Genomic DNA, 25,989 nt, shown 5'->3' with positions numbered 1-25,989 from the left:
CAATACAAGGAAAATGGGCCATTTCAAATCAAATCAAATGGTATTTGTCACATACACATGGTTAGCAGATGTTAATGCGAGTGTAGCGAAATGCTTGTGCTTCTAGTTCCGACAGTGCAGTAATATCTAACAAGTAATCTAACAAATTCACAACAACTACCTTGTACACACAAGTGTAAAGGAATGAATAAGAATATGTACATATACATATATGGATGAGCGATGGCTGAACAGAATAGGCAAGATGCAGTAGGTGGTATAGAGTACAGTATATACATATGAGATGAGGAATGTAGGGTATGCAAATATTATTAAACTGGCATAATTTAATTTCACTAGTGATACCTTTATTAAATCCAGTTATTAAAGTGGACAGTGATTTGGGTCAGCAGCAGCCTCTCAATGTTATTGATGGCTGTTTAACAGTCTGATGGACTTGAGATCGAAAGACTGAAAAACAGCTTCTGTCCCAGCTTTGATGCACCTGTACTGACCTCGCCTTCTGGATGATAGCGGGGTGAACAGGCAGTGGCTCGGGTGCTTGTTGTCCTTGATGATCTTTTTTGGCATTCCTGTGACATCGGATGCTGCATGTGTCCTGGAGGGCAGGTAGTTTGCCCCCGGTGAAGCATTGTGCAGACCGCAATACCCTCTGGAGAGCCTTGCGTTTGAGGGCAGTTGCCATACCAGGCGGTAATACAGCCTGACAGGATGCTCTTGATTGTGCATCTGTAAAAGTTTGTTAGCCACATTTCTTCAGCCTCCTGAGATTGAAGAGGCACTGTTGCCACTTCTTCACCACGCTGTCTGTGTGGGTGGACCATTTCAGTTTATCCGTGATGTGTCCACCGAGGAACTTAAAACTTTCCACCTTCTCCACTACAGGCCCGTCAATGTGGATAGGGGGGTGCTCCCTCTGCTGTTTCCCGTGGTCCACAATCATCTCCTTTGTTTTGTTGACGTTGAGTGTTGTTTTCCTGACACCACACTCCAAGTGCCCTCACCTCCTCCCTGTAGGCTGTCGTCATTGTTGGTATCAAGCCCACCACTGTTGTGTCGCCTGCAAACTTGATGATCGAGTTGGAGGTGTGCATGGCCACGCAGTCGTGGGTGAACAGGGAGTACAAGAGGGGGCTAAGCACACCACCTGGTGGGGACCCGGTGTTGAGGATCAGCGAAGTGGAGATGTTGTTTCCTACCTTCACCACCTTGGGTGGCCCGTCAGAAAGTCCAGGACCCAATTGCACAGGGCGGGGTTGAGTAGCAGTGGTCCAGTGTTCTGCTCGAGCGGGTACTACAGTCAATGTACAAGGTAGCCTTGTTCTCAAATTAGCTTTGTTAAAATCTTCAGCTACAATAAATGCAGCCTCAGAATATATGTTCTCCAGGTTACATAGATTCCAGTGAAGTTCTTTCAGGGCTATGCTTGGGGAGAGGGGGGGGGGGGGGGTATATACGGCTGTGACTATAATCAAAGAGAATTCTCTTGGTAGATAATGCGGTCAGCATTTGATTGTAAGGAATTCTAGGTCAGGTGAACAAAAGGACTTGAGTTCCTGTATGTTGTTATTGCTACACCATGAGTCGTTAATCATGAGGCATACGCCCCCCGCCCTTCTTCTTACCAGAGAGAGGTTTGTTTTTTTCGGTGCGACGCATGAAGAAACCCGGTGGCTGTACCAACTCTGACAACATATCTCAAGTGAGCCATGTTTCTGTGAAACAGAGACTGTTACAAACTCTGATGTCTCTCTGGAAGGTAACTCTTGCCCTAATTTCATCCACCAAGTTGTCTAGAGACTGGACATTGGCGACTAATATGCTCGGAGGCGGTGGGTGGTGTGCTCGCATTCTAAGTCTGACCAGTAGGCCGCTCCTTCTGCCTCTCCTGCGGTGACAACGTTGTTTTGGTTCGGTCTCTGGGATTAGATACAATGCCCTGGGTGGTGGTCCGAAAAAAGGATCCGCTTCGGGAAAGTCGTATTCCTGGTCGTAATGTTGGTAAGTTGATGTCACTCTTATATCCAATAGTTCTTCCGGGCTATATGTAATTACACTTAAGATTTTCTGAGCTAACAATGTAAGAAATAAAAACTAATTACTGCATAGTTTCCTAAGGACTTGAAGCGAGGCGACCAGCTCTGTTTGCACAATCTTGCGAACAATTGGTAATGAGTGCAATTTCGATTCATTGGCTTTGCTGACTGGGTTGAAATGTAATTTATCCAACTTCGCATAGCACGTCGTCATTAATATGCAATCAAGGCTATAAGGCTGCATTGTTATTTTCACATTTATAGATGTTGTTCTCAAATTAAGGTTTTCAATGCTATACATTATACCGGGTTAGAGTTTAAGGACTGTATTTAAAAAGCACCTTAGAGTAGGAGTGTTGATCTAGGATTAGGTTTCCCCTGTCATATCAACTTCTTTATGGCAAACTAGAAGGCAAAACTGATCCTACATCAGCACTCCTACTCTGAGACTCTTTGTGAACACGGGCCCTGATATCAATATGTTACAATAGGTACAGTGGTACAGCATGTTTGACAGTGGGTGAAAGTGTGAGATTGGATATGGAAGATATGAGAGAGACTAAGAAATTGTAAAGATGATCAATGGAAGCGCCATGAAGGACTAGATGATGGAGACAGAGACACCTGGTGCAATGGTGGTACCCATGGCTGGAGGTGAAGGAGTGGAAATAGAGTTTGAGAGAGAGCGAGAGTGAGACAGCAAGAGAGCTAGAGAGCGAGAGAACTAGAATGAAGATCCAGACAGAGAACATGGACACATTTTTTTGACCGTCTATTGATGACTAGGAAATGGCCAAATAAGTTTGCACAGATTCATGCCTAGAAGAGATGACGATGACAAGGTGACTTTTTGAGATCACTAGTGCACTTTTGTAAATATATACAACTTTGTTACACTCAAAGCACAGTGTACCTGGGAAAAAAAATACATTTTGACAAGACTCATCTCAGAACCAAGTACATTAAACAGCTCAAACCCATCAACGAATGACAGTTATTTGCTAGGGATGTGTTAGTTTAAAAAATAAAAATAAAACAGTTTTGAGGAGTGATCATTTCTGTCAGTGCAGGCGATTGGCCAGAGCCGTCCTCACAGCGACTACAAATGATTAACGACTTTGTCTTTATTTGTTTTCAGACCGTCTACTCCTGAGCGTCTGCCATCAACAACAATGGCTCAAACAATGGCTCCAACGGCTCCGACGCACTGTACTCTTTCGATAGTTGACTATAACTTAGTTAACTTCTACCCTCTCCCTCTCAACCTATACTATTTTCCAAGCACAATACTCCAAGAGGGTTTATATGGAAACAAAACAAGCCTGCCATTAATGTATACATGATTAAATATTTCAACTGTTTAATGGAGGCACAATTGGTGGACTTGAGTCCAACCTTGCCCAGTTTGCTACTGGAAAGAATCACACCGAAGTGTACCAATTATACAAACAATGGTTAGTGAAAGTCAATTGAGTGGCTAGCGTTGGCCTAGGTTTCCTCTCGATGCTTTGTGGTGCTTTCATAGAGAAGACTAAACACATTAATCATTGCTCTTAGCTTGTTTTAAGAATTACAGAGAGATATTGGGGGGGGGGGGGGGTGTACAGTATGACTATGAGGAGACATGGGAGGAAGAGAGGGAGGGAGAGTGAAAGATGAAGGGAGACCGAGATGGAGAGGGGGAAAGAGACAGAACTTGGACATTTCAACCTACATGTACAGTGAGGGAAAAAGTATTTGGTCCCTGCTGATTTTGTACGTTTGCCCACTGACAAAGAAATTATCAGTCTATAATTTTTATGGTAGGTTTATTTGAACAGTGAGAGACAGAATAACAACAAAAAAATCCAGAAAAACACATGTCAAAAATGTTAGAAATTGATTCAATGTAACATGGTCGACTGGGCTGGGAATCGTGGAGTCGTTCGGCTAACACGATTACAGCAATTCCTTTTGATCTCGCTTCTGCTTTCATGACAATTCACCTCACAGAGTGAGGCAGGTACCGTGCAATCCCACAACCCCCTGCTGCCACCCCACCTCCCCATTCTGACCAATCACTTTCCCTGAATCCTCACTCAGGCCCAGCTTATGGCTGCAGTCCAATTTTCTATACATTGTCCATGAAAGGTGCACTTGCTCACTCCCCCTTGTGGATACGATAGCATTAGATTGGTGTATGTTAAGGCTAGAGGGTGTCTTCGCCATATTTCCTATATCAGTCCATTCTGTTTAAATCCATAAGGGGGAGTGAAGGGCTGCAGACTGAGAATAAAGGTAGGGAATTGTTCCGCAGCCCACGTTGAATTTCCAGTTGAAATCCTGTCTAGTTTTGTGAACAAAAGATGCCCCACCCCATTCTCTTCACTCTCTTTGAACTCTGGTAAGCAAACAGTGGGCTATTTCAGTATTTTTGTGTGTTCCCACCAAGATTGAAACATTGTGTCATAACAGCAGCTGTCGATGTCAAGGAAGTCTTTGATCAGCACAAGATGTTATGCCAAAAGGATGCTTCCATGTGTCTCTTGAATTTCCTACTTGGTTCAGTCAGGTTCTATATACAGCTCTAGCAACAAAGAAAATCTCTCATAATAGCTCTATTTCTCAACACAGTTGCTTGACAACATGAAGACACATGATCATAAGCAACATTGTGTGTGCAAACATCCGGGCGTGTTTTTAGTTGTGTCCGTGAGTATGAGTGAGAGTGTGTATCTATGTTGGTGTGTCACAAATCGTGTGAGGCCAGGATACTCACATGCGAATTATATTTTTGACACTGAAGTTGTCTAGGGGCGCTATGTCCGGGTCCTCTCCCTTCTCATCTTGTAGAACTATCTGCTGCAGGATCCGGTCTAGGAGCTGCCAATGCTGCAGACTGCCCCCTCCGCGTTTGTCTGGAAAACACCAAACAGAGTTAATAAACTTCTAAGGTCACACACACCGATGAAGAAAGGTTAGCTCCTTGGAGGACAAGCAGAAGGACTTCAATGACAATGATCAATGTTAAGATTTTAGCCTCACCACTCTCATCAATTCAGAAAAGAAGATTTTCTTCAAGAACAACTGGTGTGTTTTGTAAGAGGGGGTATAAATGGCTCCATGGATTCATGGTTATGAGTAGTGGCAGAAACATTGACCAACTTTTGAGGCAGCTATCATTATCAACCAGCCTTTGCAGTGATGACTAGAGTCAATCCTTTTTATCAGTTAAGGTACACTGTCTTCACACGTCTGGAGACTTATTCTTGACCACAGTGAGGCAGATGTAATAGTGATGAACCAGGCTTTGAGGCAGATCTAATAGTGACCAACCTGGGACGCAGATGTAATAGTGACCAACCTGGGAAGCTGATGTAACAGAGGCCGACCGATAAATCTGTCCGACATTACCCTTTCACAAAAAAAATTGTATTGGACTTCATTCCAAAGATACAATTCAGATATTATATACATACAGTATAAAGTATTCATCCCCCTTGGCGTTTTTCCTATTTTGTTACATTACAACCTATAATTTAAAAGGATTTTATTTGGATTTCATGTAATGGACATAAACAAAATAGTCAAAATTTGTGAAGTGAAAAAAATGACTTGTTTCAAAACAAAATTAAACGGAAAAGTGCTGTGTATATATGTATTCACCCCCTTTGCTATAAATCAAATCAAAGTTTATTTGTCAAGTGTGCCAAATTTAACAGACCTTACAGTGAAATGCTTACTTACAGGCTCTAACCAATAGTGCAAAAAAGGTATTAAGTGAACAATAGGTAAGTAAAGAAATAAAAACAACAGTAAAAAGACAGTGAAAAATAATAGTAGCAAGGCTATATACAGTAGTGAGGCTATAACAGTAGTGAGGCTACATACAGGCACCGGTTAGTCGGGCTGATTGAGGAAGTATGAACACGTAGATATGGTTAAAGTGACTATGCATATATGATAAACAGAGAGTAGCAGTGGGAAAAATAGGGATTGGTGGGTGGTGGGTGGCAGGACACAATGCTGATAGCCAGGTTAGCCAATATCGCGGGGCACTGGTTGGTTGGGCCAATTAAGGGAGTATGTACATGAATGTATTGTTAAAGTTTGCATATATGACAAACAGAGAGAAGCAGCAGAGTAAAAAGAGGGGTTGGGGGGGTGGGCACATAATGCAAATAGTCCGGGAAGCCAATTGATAACCTGTTCAGGAGTGTTATGGCTTGGGGGTAGAAGCTGTTGAGAAGACTTTTTGTCCTAGACTTGGCAGTCCGGTACCGCTTGCCATGCGGTCGTAGAGAGAACAGTCTATGACTGGGGTGGCTGGGGACTTTGACAATTTTTAGGACCTTCCTCTGACACCGCGTGGTGTAGAGATCCTGGATGGCAGGCAGCTTAGCCCCAGTGATGTACTGGGCCGTACACACTACCCTCTGTAGTGCCTTGCGGTCGGAGGCCGAGCAATTGCCGTACCAGGCAGTGATGCAACCAGTTAAGTTGCATGCTCTCAATGTTGCAGCTGTAGAACCTTTTGAGGATCTGAGGACCCATGCCAAATCTTTTTAGTTTCCTGATGGGGAATAGGATTTGTCGTGCCCTCTTCACAACTGTCTTGGTGTGCTTGGACCATTCTAGTTTATTGGAGATGTGGACACCAAGGAACTTGAAGCTTCCAACCTGCTCCACTACAGCCCTGTCGATGGGAATAGGGGAGTGCTCGGTTCTCCTTTTCCTGTAGTCCACAATCATCTCCTTAGTCCTGGTTACGTTGAGGGAAAGATTGTTATTCCGGCACCACCAGGCCAGGTCTCCGACCTCCTCCCTATAGGCTGTCTCGTCGTTGTCGGTGATCAGGCCTACCACTGTTGTGTCGTCTGCAAATTTACTGATGGTGTTGTAGTCGTGCCTGGCCATACAGTGAACAGGGAGTACAGGAGGGGACTGAGCACACACCCCTGAGGGGCTCCAGTGTTGAGGATCAGCGTGGCAGATGTGTTGCTACCTACCCTCACCACCTCGGGGCAGCCCGTCAGGAAGTCCAGGATCCAATTACAGAGTGAGGTTTTTAATCCCAGGATCTTTAGCTCAGTGATGAGCTTTGAGGGTACAATGGTGTTGAACGCTGAGCTATAGTCAATGAATAGCATTCTCACGTAGGTGTTCCTTTTGGAGTGCAATAGAGATTGTAACATATGTGGTTCTGTTTGGGCGGTATGGAAATTGTAGTGGATCTAGGGTTTCTGGGATAATGGTGTGTATGTGAGCCATTACCAGCCTTTCAAAGCACTTCATGGCTACGGACGTGAGTGTTACGGGTCTGTAGTCATTTAGGCAGGTTTCCTTCGTGTTCTTGGGCACAGGGACTATGGTGATCTGCTAGAAACACAGTTTCAGTGCTGATCACACAGTTATCGGGAACAGCTAATGCTGTCATGCATGCCTCAGTGTCGCTTGCCTCGAAGCGAGCATAGAAGTGATATAGCTCGTCTGGTAGGCTTGTGTCACTGGGCAGCTCTAGGCTGTGCTTCCCTTTGTAGTCTGTAATAGTTTGCAAGCCCTGCCACATAAGACGAGCGTCAGAGCTGGTGTAGTACGATTTGATCTTAGCCCTGTATTGAGGCTTTGCCTTTTTGATGGTTCGTCGGCGGGCATAGCAGGATGTCTTATAAGCTTCCAGGTTAGAGTCCTGCACCTTGAAAGCGGCAGCTCTAGCCTTGTTGCCTGTGGCTTCTGTTTGGGGTATGTACGTACAGTCACTGTGGGGACGATGTCAAGTTCAGTTTTTTTGTCTTATTTCTTGTTTGTTCCACAATTAAAAAAAAATTGCATCTAGAAAGTGGTAGGCATGTTGGGTAAATCAAATGATACAACCCCCCCCCCCCCAAAAAAAAGAAATACATTTTAATTCCAGGTTAATTCCAGGTAAGAAAATAGGAAAAATGCCAAGGGGGGTGAATAGTTTCGGAAGCCACTGTAGAATAAACAAATATGTCTGCTCATTTGCGCTCATTTTTTAAAATGTTCAATGATTGCCTGTAGAAGGCGCTCTACGAGTCGCTCATTGAACATCATTCAGCCCTAGGTCACAAAGTTAGAGAAAGAAGGCATGACGGTGACAGTGAGTAGCTTGCCACAGGCAGCGTATTTTAATAAGTAAACAATCAAAAGTACACTTCACCAAACAAGCAGCCCTGAGGGATATCCTACGAAGCAAGCTAGATCTACTAAGGGTTTTCTAAAAATTAACCAGCTTCAGTTAGCTTCACATTCCAGCGAAGGCTTCATCCATACTATGGCAGCGGACATTGTTCATCCGCCTGCCGCTAAATCTAGCAGGCTTGTAACTGCGTGAGCATGTCGCACATGGCTAGTCAAATGCCTAACTCTTAATTGAGACAATGCTGAAATATCAATCCATGGGCGAGTCAGTGCCACATTTTCAAAATGAAATAAAAGTTATCTTGCAAAATCAGCAGACTATGTGAAATAGGCTTTTAGAACTGCAGTCTTTATTTTATTACTTATCGTTAATGGTGTCTTTGGTGTGCTTATTTATGTTTACATTTTATCAATATTATAATTAGTATTAAGTCATACAAAAGTGTTACATTGCGTGAAGTTTAAAATGCTAATTGCTAACTTAAATGTAATTTAATTAAACCATTGCTAAATGTGTCAAACAAAATCAGTCATCTCCCTCAAATGAAGGGGCTGATGACACAATCTTTGCGAGAGGAATGGAATCTGATTTCAATGGTCCTCAACTCTATAATTTAATTTGGGTAAGCGGAATTAGCCATGAGTTAACCTGCCAAGGAGAAGGTTAGTTCTGAAGGATTCTATGCCATAGAAATGTACCTTGCTAAAAGGTGAACCATTTTTGAATGACCAAAGTTACCTCGCTAACACAAGACTGGCGCCAAAGTGAAAAATCATCTTAGATACAAAAATAACAGTGTACTGTCTGGGCCTATTACAGTGCATTCAGAAAGTTTTCAAAAGTATTCTTGACTTAATCGACATTTTGTTGTTTTACAACCGGATCTCAAAATTGATTAAATCGATTTTTGTCCTCACCTATCTACACACAATACCGCATAATAAGTAAAAACATGTTTTTTTTGTTTTTTTTTTACAGCTGTGTCCTTTGGGGTCTCTAAGAGCTTTCCACATCTGGATTGTACATTATTTGCCCAATAATCTTAAAACATTTCTTCAAGCTGTCAAGTTGATTGTTGATCATTGCCATACAGATATTTTCAAGTATTGCCATAGATTTTCAAACTGATTTAAGTTAAAACAGTAACTAGGCCACTGAGGAACATTCAATGTCATCTTGGTAAGCAAGCAGTGTAGATTTGGCCTGTTGTTTTATGTTATTGTCCTGCTGAAAGGTGAATTTGTCTCCCAATTACTGGTAGAAAACAGACTGAACCAGGTTTTCCTCTAGGATTTTGCCTGTGCTTATAGCTGTATTAAGATTAGTTTTAACATAAAAAACTCCCTTGTCCTTACCGATGACAAGCATACCCATTACATGATTCAGCCACCACCATGCCTGAAAATATGAAGAGTGGTACTCAGTGATTTGCCCCAAACATAACAATTTGTATTTTGGACAAAAACTTAATTTCTTGGTCATTTTTTTTGCAGTATTACTTAAAACCTCTTTGGGATAGGGGGCAGCATTTTCACTTTTGATAAATAGCATGCCCAATTTCAACTTCCTGTTACTCATGCCAAGAATATAAAATATGCATATTATTAGTAGATTTGGATAGAAAATACTCTGAAGTTTCTAAAACTGTTTGAATCATGTCTGTGAGTTTAATATAACTTATGTAGCAGGCAAAACCCCGAGGACTAACTATTCAGAAAAATAATTTTTGAGGTCACTGTCTATTCAGTGAGTTTTCATTGGGAAACGAGACTTCTAAGGCACTTGTTTGCAGTTCCTACCGCTTTCCACTGGATGTCACCAGTCTTTGGAAATTGGTTGAGGTTATTCCTTTGTGTAATGAAGAAGTACGGCCATCTTGGATCAAGGTAACGTTATGTGTACTGTTTGAGAGTTGCGCAAGACTAGAAAAGTAGCGTTAGTTTGTGATCCTCCTGTATTGAAAACAGATAGACCCGTCTTCAATTTCATCGATTATTAACGTTTAAAAATACCTAAAGTTGTATTACAAAAGTAGTTTGAAATGTTTTGGCAAAGTTTACAGGTAACTTTTGAGATATTTTGTAGTGACGTTGCGCAAATTGGAAGCTGTTTTTTTCTGGCTCAAACGCGCCAAATAAATGGACATTTTGGATATATATCGACAGAATTAATCGAACAAAAGGACCATTTGTGATGTTTATGGGACATATTGGAGTGCCAACAAAAGAAGCTTGTCAAAGGTAAGGCATGATTTATATTTTATTTCTGCATTTTGTGTGGTGCCTGCAGGGTTGAAATATGCTACTCTCTCTTTGTTTACTTTTGTGCTATCATCAAATAATAGATTCTTATGCTTTCGCGGAAAAGCCTTTTTGAAATCAGACATGTTGGCTGGATTCACAACGAGTGTAGCTTTAATTTGTTATCTTACATGTGTGATTTAATGAAAGTTAGAATTTTATAGTATTTTATTTGAATTTGGCGCTCTGCATTTTCCCTGGCAATTGGCCAGGTGGGACATTTACGTCCAGCCTATCCCAGAGAGGTTTTAAGTACCTTGTTGCAAACAGGATGCATGTTTTTGGAATATTTTTATTCTGCACAAGCTTCCTTCTTTTCACTCTGTCAATTAGGTTAGTATTGTGAAGAAACTATAATATTATTGGTCCATCCTCAGTTTTCTCATATTACAACCATTACACTCAGTAACTGTTTGAAAATCACCATTGACTCATGGACACTGCTCAGAGATTTCACCTTCTTCACCAGCAAATGAGTTCGGAAGGATGCCTGTATCTTTGTGATTACTGGGTGTATTGATACACCACCCAAAGCCTCAAAAATAACTTCACCATCCTCAAAGGGATATAGTCAGCATCTGCTTTTTATTTATTTTTTCCACATCTACCAATCAGTGCCCATCTTTGCGAGGCATTGAAAAAACAGCCTGTGAGGCAGATGTTATAGTGATGGACCAGCCTAGGAGACAGTATGTGCAATGCAAAGAGAAATTGATGATACAATTATTGTGGGGGCTGTCTTGTTAGACTTCAGTGCAGCTTTTGAAATTATTGATCATAGTCTACTGCTGGAAAAATGTATGTGTTATGGCTTTACACCCCCTGCTATAATGTGGATAAAGAATTACTTGTCTAATAGAACACAGAGGGTGTTCTTTAATGGAAACCTATCAAATATAATCCAGTTAGATCAAGGAATTCCCCAAGGTAGCTGTTTAGGCCCCTTGCTTTTTTTAAATTTTTACTAACAACATGCCACTGACTGAGTAAAGTTTCTATATATGCAGATGACTCAACACTACAGTGCCTTGCGAAAGTATTCGGCCCCCTTGAACTTTGCGACCTTTTGCCACATTTCAGGCTTCAAACATAAAGATATAAAACTGTATTTTTTTGTGAAGAATCAACAACAAGTGGGACACAATCATGAAGTGGAACGACATTTATTGGATATTTCAAACTTTTTTAACAAATCAAAAACTGAAAAATTGGGCGTGCAAAATTATTCAGCCCCTTTACTTTCAGTGCAGCAAACTCTCTCCAGAAGTTCAGTGAGGATCTCTGAATGATCCAATGTTGACCTAAATGACTAATGATGATAAATACAATCCACCTGTGTGTAATCAAGTATCTGTATAAATGCACCTGCACTGTGATAGTCTCAGAGGTCCGTTAAAAGCGCAGAGAGCATCATGAAGAACAAGGAACACACCAGGCAGGTCCGAGATACTGTTGTGAAGAAGTTTAAAGCCGGATTTGGATACAAAAATATTTCCCAAGCTTTAAACATCCCAAGGAGCACTGTGCAAGCGCTAATATTGAAATGGAAGGAGTATCAGACCACTGCAAATCTACCAAGACCTGGCCGTCCCTCTAAACTTTCAGCTCATACAAGGAGAAGACTGATCAGAGATGCAGCCAAGAGGCCCATGATCACTCTGGATGAACTGCAGAGATCTACAGCTGAGGTGGGAGACTCTGTCCATAGGACAACAATCAGTCGTATATTGCACAAATCTGGCCTTTATGGAAGAGTGGCAAGAAGAAAGCCATTTCTTAAAGATATCCGTAAAAAGTGTCGGTTAAAGTTTGCCACAAGCCACCTGGGAGACACACCAAACATGTGGAAGAAGGTGCTCTGGTCAGATGAAACCAAAATGTAACTTTTTGGCAACAATGCAAAACGTTATGTTTGGCGTAAAAGCAACACAGCTGAACACACCATCCCCACTGTCAAACATGGTGGTGGCAGCATCATGGTTTGGGCCTGCTTTTCTTCAGCAGGGACAGGGAAGATGGTTAAAATTGATGGGAAGATGGATGGAGCCAAATACAGGACCATTCTGGAAGAAAACCTGATGGAGTCTGCAAAAGACCTGAGACTGGGACGGAGATTTGTCTTCCAACAAGACAATGATCCAAAACATAAAGCAAAATCTACAACGGAATGGTTCAAAAATAAACATATCCAGGTGTTAGAATGGCCAAGTCAAAGTCCAGACCTGAATCCAATCAAGAATCTGTGGAAAGAACTGAAAACTGCTGTTCACAAATGCTCTCCATCCAACCTCACTGAGCTCGAGCTGTTTTGCAAGGAGGAATGGGAAAAAATGTCAGTCTCTCGATGTGCAAAACTGATAGAGACATACCCCAAGCGACTTACAGCTGTAATTGCAGCAAAAGGTGGCACTACAAAGTATTAACTTAAGGGGGCTGAATAATTTTGCACGCCCAATTTTTCAGTTTTTGTTTTGTTAAAAAAGTTTGAAATATCCAATAAATGTCGTTCCACTTCATGATTGTGTCCCACTTGTTGTTGATTCTTCACAAAAAAATAGAGTTTTATATCTTTATGTTTGAAGCCTGAAATGTGGCAAAAGGTCGCAAAGTTCAAGGGGGCCGAATACTTTCGCAAGGCACTGTACACACGTCAGCTACTACAGTGACTGAAATGACTGCAACACTCAACAAAGAGCTGCAGTTAGTTTCAGAGTGGGTGGCAAGGAATAAGTTTGCTCTAAATATTTCTAAAACTAAAAGCATTGTATTTGGAACAAAACACTCACTAAACCCTAAACCTCTACTAAATCATGTGGAAATTGAGCAAGTTGAGATGAATGCTTGGAGAAACACTAGATAGTAAACTGTCATGGTCAAAACATATTGATGCAGTAGTAGCTAAGATGGGGAGCAGTCTGTCTATAATAAAGCGATGCTCTGCCTTCTTAACAACACTATCAACAAGGCAGGTCCGACAGGCCCTAGTTTTGTCGCACATAGACTACTGTTCAGTCGTGTGGTCAGGTGCCACAAAAAAGGACTTAGGAAAATTGGCTCAGAACAGGGCCGAACGGCTAGCCATTGGATGTACACAGAGAGCTAATATTAATAATATGCATGTCAATCTCTTCTGGCTGAAAGTGGAGGAGAGATTGACTTCATCACTAGTTTTATTTATGAGAGGTATGACATGTTGAATGCACCGAGCTGTCTGTCTAAACTACTGGCACACAGCTCGGACACCCATGCATACCCCACAAGACATGCCACAAGATGTCTCTTCACAGACAAAGTCCAGAACATACTATGGGAGGCACAAAGTACTACATAGAGCCATGACTACATGGAACTCTATTCCACATCAAGTAACTGATGCAAGTAGTACAATTAGATTTAAAAAAAACTGATTTAAAAAACACCTTATGGAACAGTGAGGACTGTGAAGAAACACAAACATTGGCACAGACACATGCATACACACACAATAACATACGCAGTATACATACACATGGATTTAGTAATATAGATACAGTGGGACAAAAAAGTATTTAGTCAGCCACCAATTGTGCAAGTTCTCCCACTTAAAAAGATGAGAGGCCTGTAATTTTCATCATAGGTACACTTCAACTATGACAGACAAAATGAGAGAAAAAAAATCCAGAAAATCACATTGTAGGATTTTTAATGAATTTATTTGCAAATTATGGTGGAAAATAAGTATTTGGTCACCCACAAACAAGCAAGATTTCTGGCTCTCACAGACCTGTAACTTCTTCTTTAAGAGGCTCCTCTGTCCTCCACTCGTTACCTGTATTAATGGCACCTGTTTGAACTTGTTATCAGTATAAAAGACACCTGTCCACAACCTCAAACAGTCACACTCCAAACTCCACAATAGGTAAGCAGCTTGGTTTGAAGAAATCAACTGTGGGAGCAATTATTAGGAAATGGAAGACATACAAGACCACTGCTAATCTCCCTCGATCTGGGGCTCCACGCAAGATCTCAGCCGTGGGGTCAAAATGATCACAAGAACGGTGAGCAAAAATCCCAGAACCACACAGGGGGGGCCTAGTGAATGACCTGCAGAGAGCTGGGACCAAAGTAACAAAGCCTACCATCAGTAACACACTACGCCGCCAGGGACTCAAATCCTGCAGTGCCAGACGTGTCCCCCTGCTTAAGCCAGTACATGTCCAGGCCCGTCTGAAGTTTGCTAGAGAGCATTTGGATGATCCACAAGAAGATTGGGAGAATGTCATATGGTCAGATGAAACCAAAATATAACTTTTTGGTAAAAACTCAACTCGTCGTGTTTGGAGGACAAAGAATGCTGAGTTGCATCCAAAGAACACCATACCTACTGTGAAGCATGGGGGTGGAAACATCATGCTTTGGGGCTGTTTTTCTGCAAAGGGACCAGGACGACTGATTCGTGTAAAGGAAAGAATGAATGGGGCCATGCATCGTGAGATTTTGAGTTAAAACTTCCTTCCATCAGCAAGGGCATTGAAGATGAAACGTGGCTGGGTCTTTCAGCATTACAATGATCCCAAACACACCGCCCGGGCAACGAAGGAGTGGCTTCGTAAGAAGCATTTCAAGGTCCTGGAGTGGCCTAGCCAGTCTCCAGATCTCAACCCTATAGAACCTCTTTGGAGGGAGTTGAAAGTCCGTGTTGCCCAGCAACAGCCCCAAAACATCACTGCTCTAGAGGAGATCTGCATGGAGGAATGGGCCAAAATACCAGCAACAGTGTGTGAAAACCTTGTGAAGACTTACAGAAAACGTTTGACCTCTGTCATTGCCAACAAAGGGTATATAACAAAGTATTGAGATAAAATTGTTGTTATTGACCAAATACTTATTTTCCAACATAATTTGCAAATAAATTCATTAAAAATCCTACAATGTGATTTTCTGGATTTTTTTCTCATTTTGTCTGTCATAGTTGAACTATGATGAAAATGTAAGGCCTCTCTCATCTTTTTAAGTGGGAGAACTTGCACATTTGGTGGCTGACTAAATACTTTTTTGCCCCAATGTATGTAGTAGTGGTGGAGTAGGGGCCTGAGGGCACACAGTGTGTTGTGAAATCTGTGAATGTATTGTAATGTTTTAAGATTGTATAAACTGCCTTAAATTTGCTGCACCCCAGGAAGAGCAGTTGCTGCCTGGGAATCCATAATAAATACAAATATTCAGTTTGACATGTCATGTAAACTGCCATAGTGTATTTGTGAAATGGATATTGTGAATAAATATACCTCACCAGCCCGTAAGGCAGATTTAATAGTGATGGATGTACTCACAGGGCATCTGGAGGCAGTGCTGGAGGATAGAGAGCAGGTAAGGATAGGCATCTGTGTGGTTCAGCTTCTTCTTGATCAACTCAAACATCTGGCCAGCGCTCTTAGTGTCCACGTGGGTCTGTTGAATGAAAGGAAAACCTACAATCGTTAAAATATCAAGTCAATCCATAATAATAAGCCTGAAATGAGGCATGGATGCAATTAGCAATCTTCAATACAAGCACTGGATGACCCAAGTTCGACATTCATAGATAAAGAACATTACAATAAAGACACTTGAACTTTACATGGGCCTAACGTAGAGGAGAACCTGTTCTAGGTTGTACATTAATACCAGTGCTCGGTTTGACAATACTTTGGATTTCAGTTCAATAAAACAATGTGGGCTTAATTATACAATGTATTGATGTCAATGGGGATGGTAAAACAGGCACTCACCAGGTCAAAACGCTTGGCAAGCTCCAAGTCATCCTCATTCCTCACCATCTCAAAGAAGTCCAAATGCCTGGAAATATGACACAGGCATGAAAGGGACAATAAGCTTGAGTGAGTCATTCCATCTCTGTCTGTAAATCTTACCAGCTGCATGCCAGCTTTGAACCTAACAACCTTACTGTAGGGACTAAGAAGCTTTCTAAGATGCTTGGTGGTCATCTTGTCCCCTGCCTCACCTGTCCAGAATGGCATTATCGTGCCCTCTGAGCTTGTCAATCACGGGCTGGATCCCCAACATCAGGAACTCGTACCTAAGGTGGAGGCGGAACTCCAGGTTGTCCTGAAGATTGAAGTACAGGGTATCAAACACAGCTGATGACAACAGCAGCAACACTGAATCATTCAGGCATACAATAGCTTGATCTTGGACTTTTAATCAGTTGTTTTTGTATGTAGGCTACTGTGTCTGTGCACTATTGTAATACAGTATTTAGACCACTTGACTTTTTCCACATTTTTTTCTTTACAGCCTTATTCTAAAATCCATTAAAACATGTTGTTGTCCCTCATCAATCTACACACAATACCCCATAATGTCAATCTACACACAATACCCCATAATGACAATCTACACACAATACCCCATAATGACAAAGCAAAAACTGGTTAAAAATAAAAACTGAAATATCACATTTACATAAGTATTCAGACCCTTTACTCAATACTTTGTTGAAGCACCTTTGGCAGCGATACCAGCCTCAAGTCTTCTTGGCACACCTGTATTTGGGGAGTTTCTCTCATTCTTCTCTGCAGATCCTCTCAAGGTCAGGTTGGATGGGGAGCGGTGCGACAACAATTTCAGGTCTCTCAAGAGATGTTCGATCGGGTTCAAGTCTGGGCTCTGGCTGGGCCACTCAAGGACATTAAGAGAACTGTCCCGAAGCCAATTCTGTGTTGTCTTGGATGTGTGCGTAGGGTTGTTGTCCTGTTGTAAGGTGAACCTTCGCTCCAGTCTGTGGTCCTGAGCACTAGAGCGGGTTTTCATCAAGGATCTCTCTGTACTTTGCTCTGTTCATCTTTGCCTCGATACTGACTAGTGTCTCAGTCCATTCTGCTGAAAAACCTCCCCACAGCATGATGCTGCCACCACCATGCATCACCGTAGGGATGGTGCCAGATGTGACACTTGGCATTCAGGCAAAATAGTTCCATCTTGGTTTCATCTTGTTTCACATGGTCAGAGTCTTTAGGGGCCTTTTGGCCGTGGGCAGCAGGTAGCCTAGGGGTTAGAGCATTGGACTAGTAACCAAATCTGTCGTTCTGCCCCTGAACAAGGCAGTTAACCCACTGTTCCTGGGCCGTCATTGAAAATAAGAATTCGTTTTTAACTGACTTGCCTAGTTAAATAAAGGTAAAATAAAATAAAATGTTCCTCTTACTGAGGAGTGGTTTCTACCACTCTACCATGCACTCTACCACACTCTACCATAAAGGCCTGATTGGTGTAGTGCTGCAGTGCTGGTTGTCCTTCTGGAAGGTTATCCCATCTCCACAGAGTAATTATAGAGCTCTGTCAGAGTGACCATCGGGTTCTTGGTCACCTCCCTGACCAAGACCCTTCTTGCTCAGTTTGGCCAGGCAGCCAGCTTTAGGAAGAGTTGGTGGGTCCAAACTTCTTCTATTTAAGAATGATGGAGCCAACTGTGTCCTTGGGGACCTTCAATGCTGCAGAAATGTTTTGGTACACTTCCTCAGATCTGTGCCTCGACAGAATCCTGTCTCGGAGCTCTACAGACAATTCCTTCGCTCTCATGGCTTAGTTTTTGCTCTGACATGCACTGTCAACTGTGGGACCTTAAATAGACAGGTTTGTTTGTGCCTTTCCAAATCATGTCCAATCAATTGAATTTACCACAGGTGAACTCCAATGAAGTTGCAGAAACATCTCAAGGATGATTAATGGATGCAGCTGGGCTCAATTTCGAGTCTCATAGCAAAGGGTCTGAATACTTATGTATATAAGGTATTTCTGTATATAACGTTTTTATACATTTGCAAAAATGTCAAAAAGCCTGTTTTCGCTTAGTCACTATGGGGTATTGTGTGTAGATTGCTGAGCATTTTGTTTTTATTTAATCCATTTTAGAATAACGCTGTAATGTAGCAAAATGTTGAAAACATCAAGGGGCCTGAATACTTTCCGAAGGCACTGTACAGCAGGAATTCTTAATGATGAAACAGTCATGTCCATTTGCAATATTTCAACAACAAGAAGTTACTGCAAACACTGTTTTTTTCCCCCGCTTGGACATCATTGCACACGCGATAGAAGAGCACAATATGTACTGCAATTTAATTTATCATGTTAATACATTTTTTTTACTAAATTACACTCCTCAACCTGCCAACCAAAAAATTAAAAACAGTGGTGGGGCAGCCAGTGACAACGTTTCCCCTACTCCAGACTCCATCTTTAAGATGTATTCTTGACATATTCTGACTGTTTGACAAGGGACCAAGGTCATCCCAAATTCAACCATGAACAATGACGTAGCCTCTATCACTCAAATCTAATGTATTTCTAAGGGTGTATGCAGTCAAATTATTGGATGATATCTTGGTAGCACTGTTTAAATGTGACTCTTTCTGCCATGAATCATCCAATAGAAAGTAGACCTAGCTGTGGGTGTGACAGGGGGGTTAAAGAGTAACATGGCGATCATGACTGACCTCCCCAGCCCCGGCATTGAGCACAGCGTTGATAAAGGACATGATGGCTGTCTTCAGGTTGACCTCGTCTCTGTAGCGCCCCGTACTTCTGTCTAGCTCATTCAGTAACGTCTGCATGGGTTACAGGGACAGTTCTCAGTTAGGTGCATGGGTTGAATGGACAATTATATTCATTACAATACATAAACAACTCAAGGCTCCCGAGTGGTGCAGCTGTCTAAGGCACAGCTTCTCACTGCTAGAGGCGTCACTACAGACCCGGGTTCAATTCCCGGCTGTATAACAACCGGCCGTGATTGGGAGTCGCACAATTGGCGCACAATTGGCTCAGCGTCGTCCGGGTTTGCCAGAGTAGGTCTTCATTGTAAATAAGAATTTGTTCTTAACTAACTTGACTAGTTAAATAAAGGTTAAATAAAATAAATTAAAAAACAACGAAATTGATCTGCAAGAATTGCAGTGGTGGGTAAACTACAATCCATCCCACCGGTCAATTAAATGTTAAATTAAATGGTTTTAAGGTCCAATTGAAATAAAATAACTGCCCTTTTTATGACCAAATCAGCCCTTAAAAAATGTGCACTATCTGTCCTGATGTGGCCCTTGGGCCAAGAAGTTTGCCCACCCCTGGATTACAGGGACAATTTCCTTGCAACTCTTCTAAACATGGTTAAAAATACATATTAACTCTTGGGGATGACCTAAAAAGTGTGTGTCATTTACTTCTGATAAGCTTTAGGAGTACCCCAGGACTTGGTGGACTATACCTGGAAGCGGGTCCTCTCGGCGGCATACTTCTGGTAGTGGGCCATCGCCTGCAGCACCTTCTTGTGGCCATCGGGCACCAGGCACACTGCGCCCAGGATCTCCAGCACGGCCACTTTGGTCTTGACGTTGTCCTGCCGCAAGCTCTGGGAGATGGTATTGATGCTCTGCGGGTGGGCCAGCACGTGAGCTCGACCCTGCGAGTTGTTCATCAGGGCCTTGATGCAGCCGATGACCGAAGTGTGCACGCGGCTCTCCGACGTCTCGTAGTCCATGCTCCGCAGGAAATTGAGCAGGCAGGTGAGGCCCTCGAGCTCAATGAAGCGCGTCACAAACCTGGGAGGTGGAGGGGTGAGGCGTGAGGATGTGTCAGTCAAAAAAGGTTAAAAGGTCAACAATGGAAGACAAAGATTAAACAAACCCTGGAAACTATGGTCTGCTTCACACATGGGAGGTTAAGTTGACTTTTATGAAATCTCATTCACCTTGACAAATATCTCCGTGTTTAACTGAAACCCAAAATGTGTCTGGCCTAAGTTGTTTGTTTGAGGCTTTAGGATAACAAGAGTTCAAAAGGTATAGTAAAATGGGTAAAAAGTAGTATCAAGCGTAAAACGTATCATGCACATCAGATTTACTGAACTGTACTGAATTGAAACACAGGTAAACCAAAGGGTCAGTGGTCGAGGAACTGAACACTGAACTTATACTGAACAAAAATATAAATGCAACAATTTCAAAGATTTAACTGAGTTACAGTTCATAAGGAAATCAGTCAATTAAAATTAATTCCTCAGGCCCTAATCCTTGGATTTCACATGGGTGGGCCTGCGAGGGCATAGTCCCACTCACTGGGGAGCCAGGCTCAGCCAATCAGGATAAGTTTTCCCCCCACAAAAAGGCCTTATTACAGACATAAATACTTTTCAGTTTCATCAGCTGTCCGGGTGGCTGGTCTCAGACGATCCCGCAGGTGAAGAAGCCAGATGTGGAGGTCCAGGCTGGCGTGGTTACACATGGTCTGCAGTTGTGAGGCCGGTTGGACCTACTGACAAATTCTCTAAAACGACGTTGGAGGCGGCTTATGGTAGAGATATTAACATTCAATTATCTTGCACCAGCTCCTGTGGACATTCTTGCAGTCAGCATGCCAATTGCACACTCCCTCAAAACATCTGTAGCATTGTGTTGTGTGACAAAACTGCACATTTTAGAGTGGCCTTTTATTGTCCTCAGCAGAAGCTCCACCTGTCTAATGATAATGCTGTTAATCAGCTTCTTGATATGCCACACCTGTCAGGTGGATAGATTACCTTGGAGAAGGAGAAACGAACTGACCGACATGTAAACAAATTTGTGCATAACATTTGAGAGATAAGATTTTTGTTTTTCTATGGAACATTTCTGGGATTTTTTATTTCAGCTCATGAAACCAACACCTTACATGTTGTGCTTATATTTTTGTTCAGTATAGATACAAAGGCACCCCTCGCTACGCTACCTACCCCCATTAACCAGTAAGGGATCCCACATGAAACTGTAAACCATAAAACTCATACCACCCACATTCATCTTAGAACTTTCCTAATGACAGACTTCATTAACAGGGCTAATGAAGGGTCAATCACCTCGATAACCCCTTCCTCTTGCAGAACTGCAAGCTTATCTGATCACAGTACACAAACATGAAGGGCATTACATCAAGTCGGCCATTTTGATGTTCCCATCACACAGATTCTTTCCCTGATCAAGTTCATAAATCATGTAAATCGATAGAGTTCATAACAAACGTAAGTCTGTTTTCTGTTCAGACAGACAAAGAGAGGGAAAAAGTGAAAGAGAAAGAGAGTGAGGGGGTAGGTCTTATTTATAAATCACTGAAAGAAGAATTAAGAAAATGTAAGAAACATCACACAGACAGAGCAAGAGAGTCAGCAATATTAAGAGAGAGAAAGAAGGCGAAAAAAAAGAAGCAGAGGGAGATTTACAGTCAGTCATTGTAACAGATTGTTTTGACATTGTCAGACGAGACGAGTCCAAGTTCCATCCCCTCCCACCGCTTTCTTGGCAAGAGCAGGAGTGGAAAAAACACACCCCATCCTTCAAAGCGCATAAATCACGCCATTATTATCCTATACATCTGAAGCCAGGCTACCCTCCCGCTAACTCAATCCCAGATTTCGAGAGCGCACACGGTTCACCTGGCAATGCACTGGCAACCCTCAGATCCCCAGGAACACATGGGTAAGGTCATAAATACTGTACACCAGTGTTGGGTTAGAGACCATCTAAAGCGAGACTGATTCAAGACCAGTGCAAATTGAGTCCGGGTCAAGACCAAGACCGGGAGGGGGGTGCACACACTGCAAAGGCCGAGTGCGCATACACACACACAGGTAAAACAGACTCCCTTGACATGCAATGTGCTTCTCGTTTCAGCACTAACATTACTCTTTGTCACATTGCAAATTGAAGTTGATCTCTCTACCTAAAGGTGTAACATCGCCAGCTCAATGTTGGCAGATGTTATTACGAAGGTGGGTGTCTTGGTGTCACACGTGGCTACTCACAGATGTGCTCTGTCACACACAACAGCACATACGCAGACAAGCATGCATATACACACACAGGTGCACACACACACATACTCTTTGCGCTCCATGAATTCCTGCTCCTTACAAAGGACATCCAACGATGCCTAATTCTCAACAGTGAAAACAGTCCCCCCTCCACATACCAACATCATCCAACCATTTACAAATGTTCTCATTCCCTCATTTTTTTCTCTCTCCTCCTTTTCATTCCCTCTCCTTTCTCTCCTCTTTTAGGTCAAAAGAGTTCATCTTAACAAAGGAAATAGAGGAACTAACAGTACAGTTAGAAAGCAATAAAAACTGTAAAAGAGGCACAGAATAAAAAATGGAGGAACTTATTCAAGAAAGATCAAGTGTAATATATTATACAAAATATAGTGAACTGGATGGAATATGTAAGCAAACTGGAAAGAATATGCAGAAATAATTTACAGAAACGTGTTACAAATGCCAGTCATCCATGATTCAACAAACAATATGTTGAAAAAGGAAGCAAAGTACTTTAAGCAAATGTTTTCATTTGTCTTCTCCATCTCTACTAACTGAAGTTCATTTTAAGGATTTGTTTTCTATTAATAGTGTAAAATTAACAGCTCTACAGTCAGAGTTTTATTCTAAAACTGATTAAATAGTTTTTCCCCCTCATAAATCGACACACAATACCCCATAATGACAAAGCAAAACCTGTTTTTTAGAAATGTTTGCAAATGTATAAAAAAAATATATATACACTACCATTCAAAAGTTTGTGACTTAGAAATGTCCTTGTCTTTGAAAGTCCATTAAAATAACATCAAATTGATCAGAAATACAGTGTAGACATTGTTAATGTTGTGAATTATGTTCTTTGGAATATCTACATAGGTGTACAGGGGCCCATTATCAGCAAACATCACTATTGTGTTCCAATGGTACGTTGTGTTAGCGAATCCAAGTTTATCATTTTAATAGGCTAATTGATTATTAGAAAACCCTTTTGCAATTATATTAGCACAGCTGAAAACTGTCATTCTGATTAAAGACAGAGTTCCTTTGTCCAGTGTCTGTTCTTTTGCCCATCTTAATATTTGATTTTTATGGGCAAGTCTGAGAAATGGCTTTTTCTTTGCAACTCTGCTGAAAAGGCCAGCCTCCCGGTGTCACCTCTTCACTGTTGACGTTGAGACTGGTGTTATGCGGGTACTATTTAATGAAGCTGCCAGTTGAGGACTTGTGAGGCATTTGTTTCTCAAACTAGACACTCTAATGTACTTGTCCTCTTGCTCAGTCGTGCACCGGGGCCTCCCACTCCTCTTTCTATTCTGGTTAGAGCCAGAATAGATCATGTGATACACTACCATTCAAAAGTTTGGGACCACTTAGGACATTTCTAAGAGGTCCCAAACTTTTGAATGGTAGTGTATACTGAGATCATGTGACACAGATTGCACACAGGTGGACTTTAACTAATTATGTGACTTCTGAAGGTAATTGGTTGCACCAGATCTTATTTAGGGGCTTCATAGCAAAGGGGGTGAATACATATGCATGCACCACTTTTCCGTTTACTTTTTTTAAACAAGTAATTTTTTTCATTTCACTTCACCAATTTAGATTATTTTGTCTGTCTATTACATGAAATCCAAATAAAAATCCATTTACACTACAGGTTGTAATGCAACAAAATCCAGCACGTGTCTTTTATACTGATAACAAGTTCAAACAGGTGCCATTAATACAGGTAACGAGTGGAGGACAGAGGAGCCTCTTAAAGAAGAAGTTACAGGTCTGTGAGAGCCAGAAATCTTGCTTGTTTGTAGGTGACCAAATACTTATTTTCCACCATAATTTGCAAATTAATTAAATAAAAATCCTACATCTCATCTTGTCTGTCATAGTTGAAGTGTACCTGTGATGAAAATTACAGGCCTCATCTTTTTAAGTGGGATAGCTTGCACAATTGGTGGCTGACTAAATACTTTTTTGCCCCACTGTGTGTGTGTGTGTGTGTATATATATATATATATATATATTTGCTATTCATACACATTTTTCATAATTAATTATATATATATATAATTAATTATGAAATATGTGTATGAATAGCAAATATATATATATATATATATATATATATATATATACACATATATATACACACACACACATATATATAATTAATTAATTAATTATGAAATATGTGTATGAATAGCAAACAAGGCACTCAAAAGCCACAACATGTCAAAGTCAACATATAATATACATTGGGCTCCCGACTGGCGCAGTGGTCTAACACACTGCAGTAACTGGTTCGAATCCAGGCTGCAGCACAATTGGCCCAGCGTCTTCCGGGTTTGGCCGGGGTAGGCGGCATTGTAAATAAGAATTTATACTGACTTGCCTTGTTTAATAAAGGTTAATTTAAAAAATAAAAAAAAATAATAGTGTTCCTCCTACTCTACATAATATATATGTTTATAGATGTGTTGTTTATTTGATGTTTTGCTAAAATAAAAGGTTAAATAAAATAAGTAATAAACTTGAGTTCTTACGGATAAAAAAAATAAAAAACTTCAATAGTGGTGAAGACTGACTTCAAAGAGACCACATTCAAGTCCTCCATCCTCCACTTAGTCTGACTGCTGCTCTCTCTGGCTCCACAACAAACTCCCGCCCGACCATCTAGAGGTGTGAATACCCAGCCAGTCTACAAGTCGATGATGGTAAGTGCTTTACAGCAGAAAGAGACTTAGAACTTGGGACCAGCAGCACAAACTTGTGTAGACGGTGTTCTAAATACTGTAATTGTATATGTGTACATTTATTTATTTATTTTTTACTTTGTGTGTGGTTTGTGGTGTGTTCACTTATGACATTAGATCAGTGTTAGCTACTAACTTGGCCCTTATCTTAAATATTTAACTTCTGTGTTTGGAGACATTGGATCAGCATTCTTGTTGCATCTCCTGTTAGTTCATTTTATGTAGGGAAGCTAATGATCCATCGTGTATGACATTCCTGGGAGTGTGTAAACTTGTATTTTTTATTAGCATAGCTTTCTATACGTTTTCTATAGTTATGTTCTTGAAAACGTATCAATTTACCAATTCGGCCATTTGGGCAAATCGTGAGGGTCACCTGGGTGACATCATACTAAATGTCATGTAGCTTGCTCTTTCTTTTTTATTTCACCTTTATTTAATCAGGTAGGGCAGTTGAGAACAAGTTGTAATTTAAAACTGTGACCTGGCCAAGATAAAGCAAAGCAGTGCAACAAAAAAAAACACGGAGTTACACATAAACAAACGTACAGTCAACACAAAAGAAAAATATAAAAATCTATGTACAGTGTGTGCAAATGTAGAAGAGTAGGGAGGAAGGCAATAAATAGGCCATAGAGGCGAATATAATTACAATTTAGCATTAATATTGGATTGCAGATGATGATGTGCAAGTAGAGACACTGGGGTGCAAAAGAGCAAGAGGGTAAGTAATAATATGGGGATGAGGTGTGCTTTTTACAGATTTGCTGTGTACAATTACAGTGATCGGTAAGGTGCTCAGACAGCTGACGCTTAAAGTTAGAGAGGGAGATACAAGTCTCCAACTTCAGAGATTTTTGCAATTCGTTCCAGTCATTGGCAGCAGAGAACTGGAAGGAAAGACGGCCAAAGTAAGTGTTGGCTTTGGGGATGA

At 41.4% G+C, this 25,989-nt stretch overlaps 1 protein-coding gene across 6 annotated transcripts in view; it reads right to left on the bottom strand.

Annotated features, from left to right (window-relative positions):
* Positions 1 to 25,989, bottom strand: part of LOC139385206 (dishevelled associated activator of morphogenesis 2) — a 228,096-nt gene that overhangs the window by 25,445 nt on the left and 176,662 nt on the right. For all 6 annotated transcript variants that reach the window (XM_071130316.1, XM_071130319.1, XM_071130317.1 and 3 more), the window contains exons 6-11: positions 19,723 to 20,056; positions 18,956 to 19,066; positions 16,462 to 16,565; positions 16,229 to 16,295; positions 15,791 to 15,908; positions 4,795 to 4,933 (exon numbers count right to left, since the gene is read on the bottom strand). In XM_071130316.1, coding sequence (XP_070986417.1) covers positions 4,795 to 4,933; positions 15,791 to 15,908; positions 16,229 to 16,295; positions 16,462 to 16,565; positions 18,956 to 19,066; positions 19,723 to 20,056 — 873 coding nt within the window. The remainder of the gene's footprint in view (positions 1 to 4,794; positions 4,934 to 15,790; positions 15,909 to 16,228; positions 16,296 to 16,461; positions 16,566 to 18,955; positions 19,067 to 19,722; positions 20,057 to 25,989) is intronic.

This window comes from Oncorhynchus clarkii, chromosome 26 (assembly GCF_045791955.1).
Source record: "Oncorhynchus clarkii lewisi isolate Uvic-CL-2024 chromosome 26, UVic_Ocla_1.0, whole genome shotgun sequence".
Lineage (NCBI taxonomy): Eukaryota > Metazoa > Chordata > Actinopteri > Salmoniformes > Salmonidae > Oncorhynchus > Oncorhynchus clarkii.
Note: the sequence above shows the minus strand (reverse complement) of the source record. Positions and strands in the feature narration are given on the sequence as shown.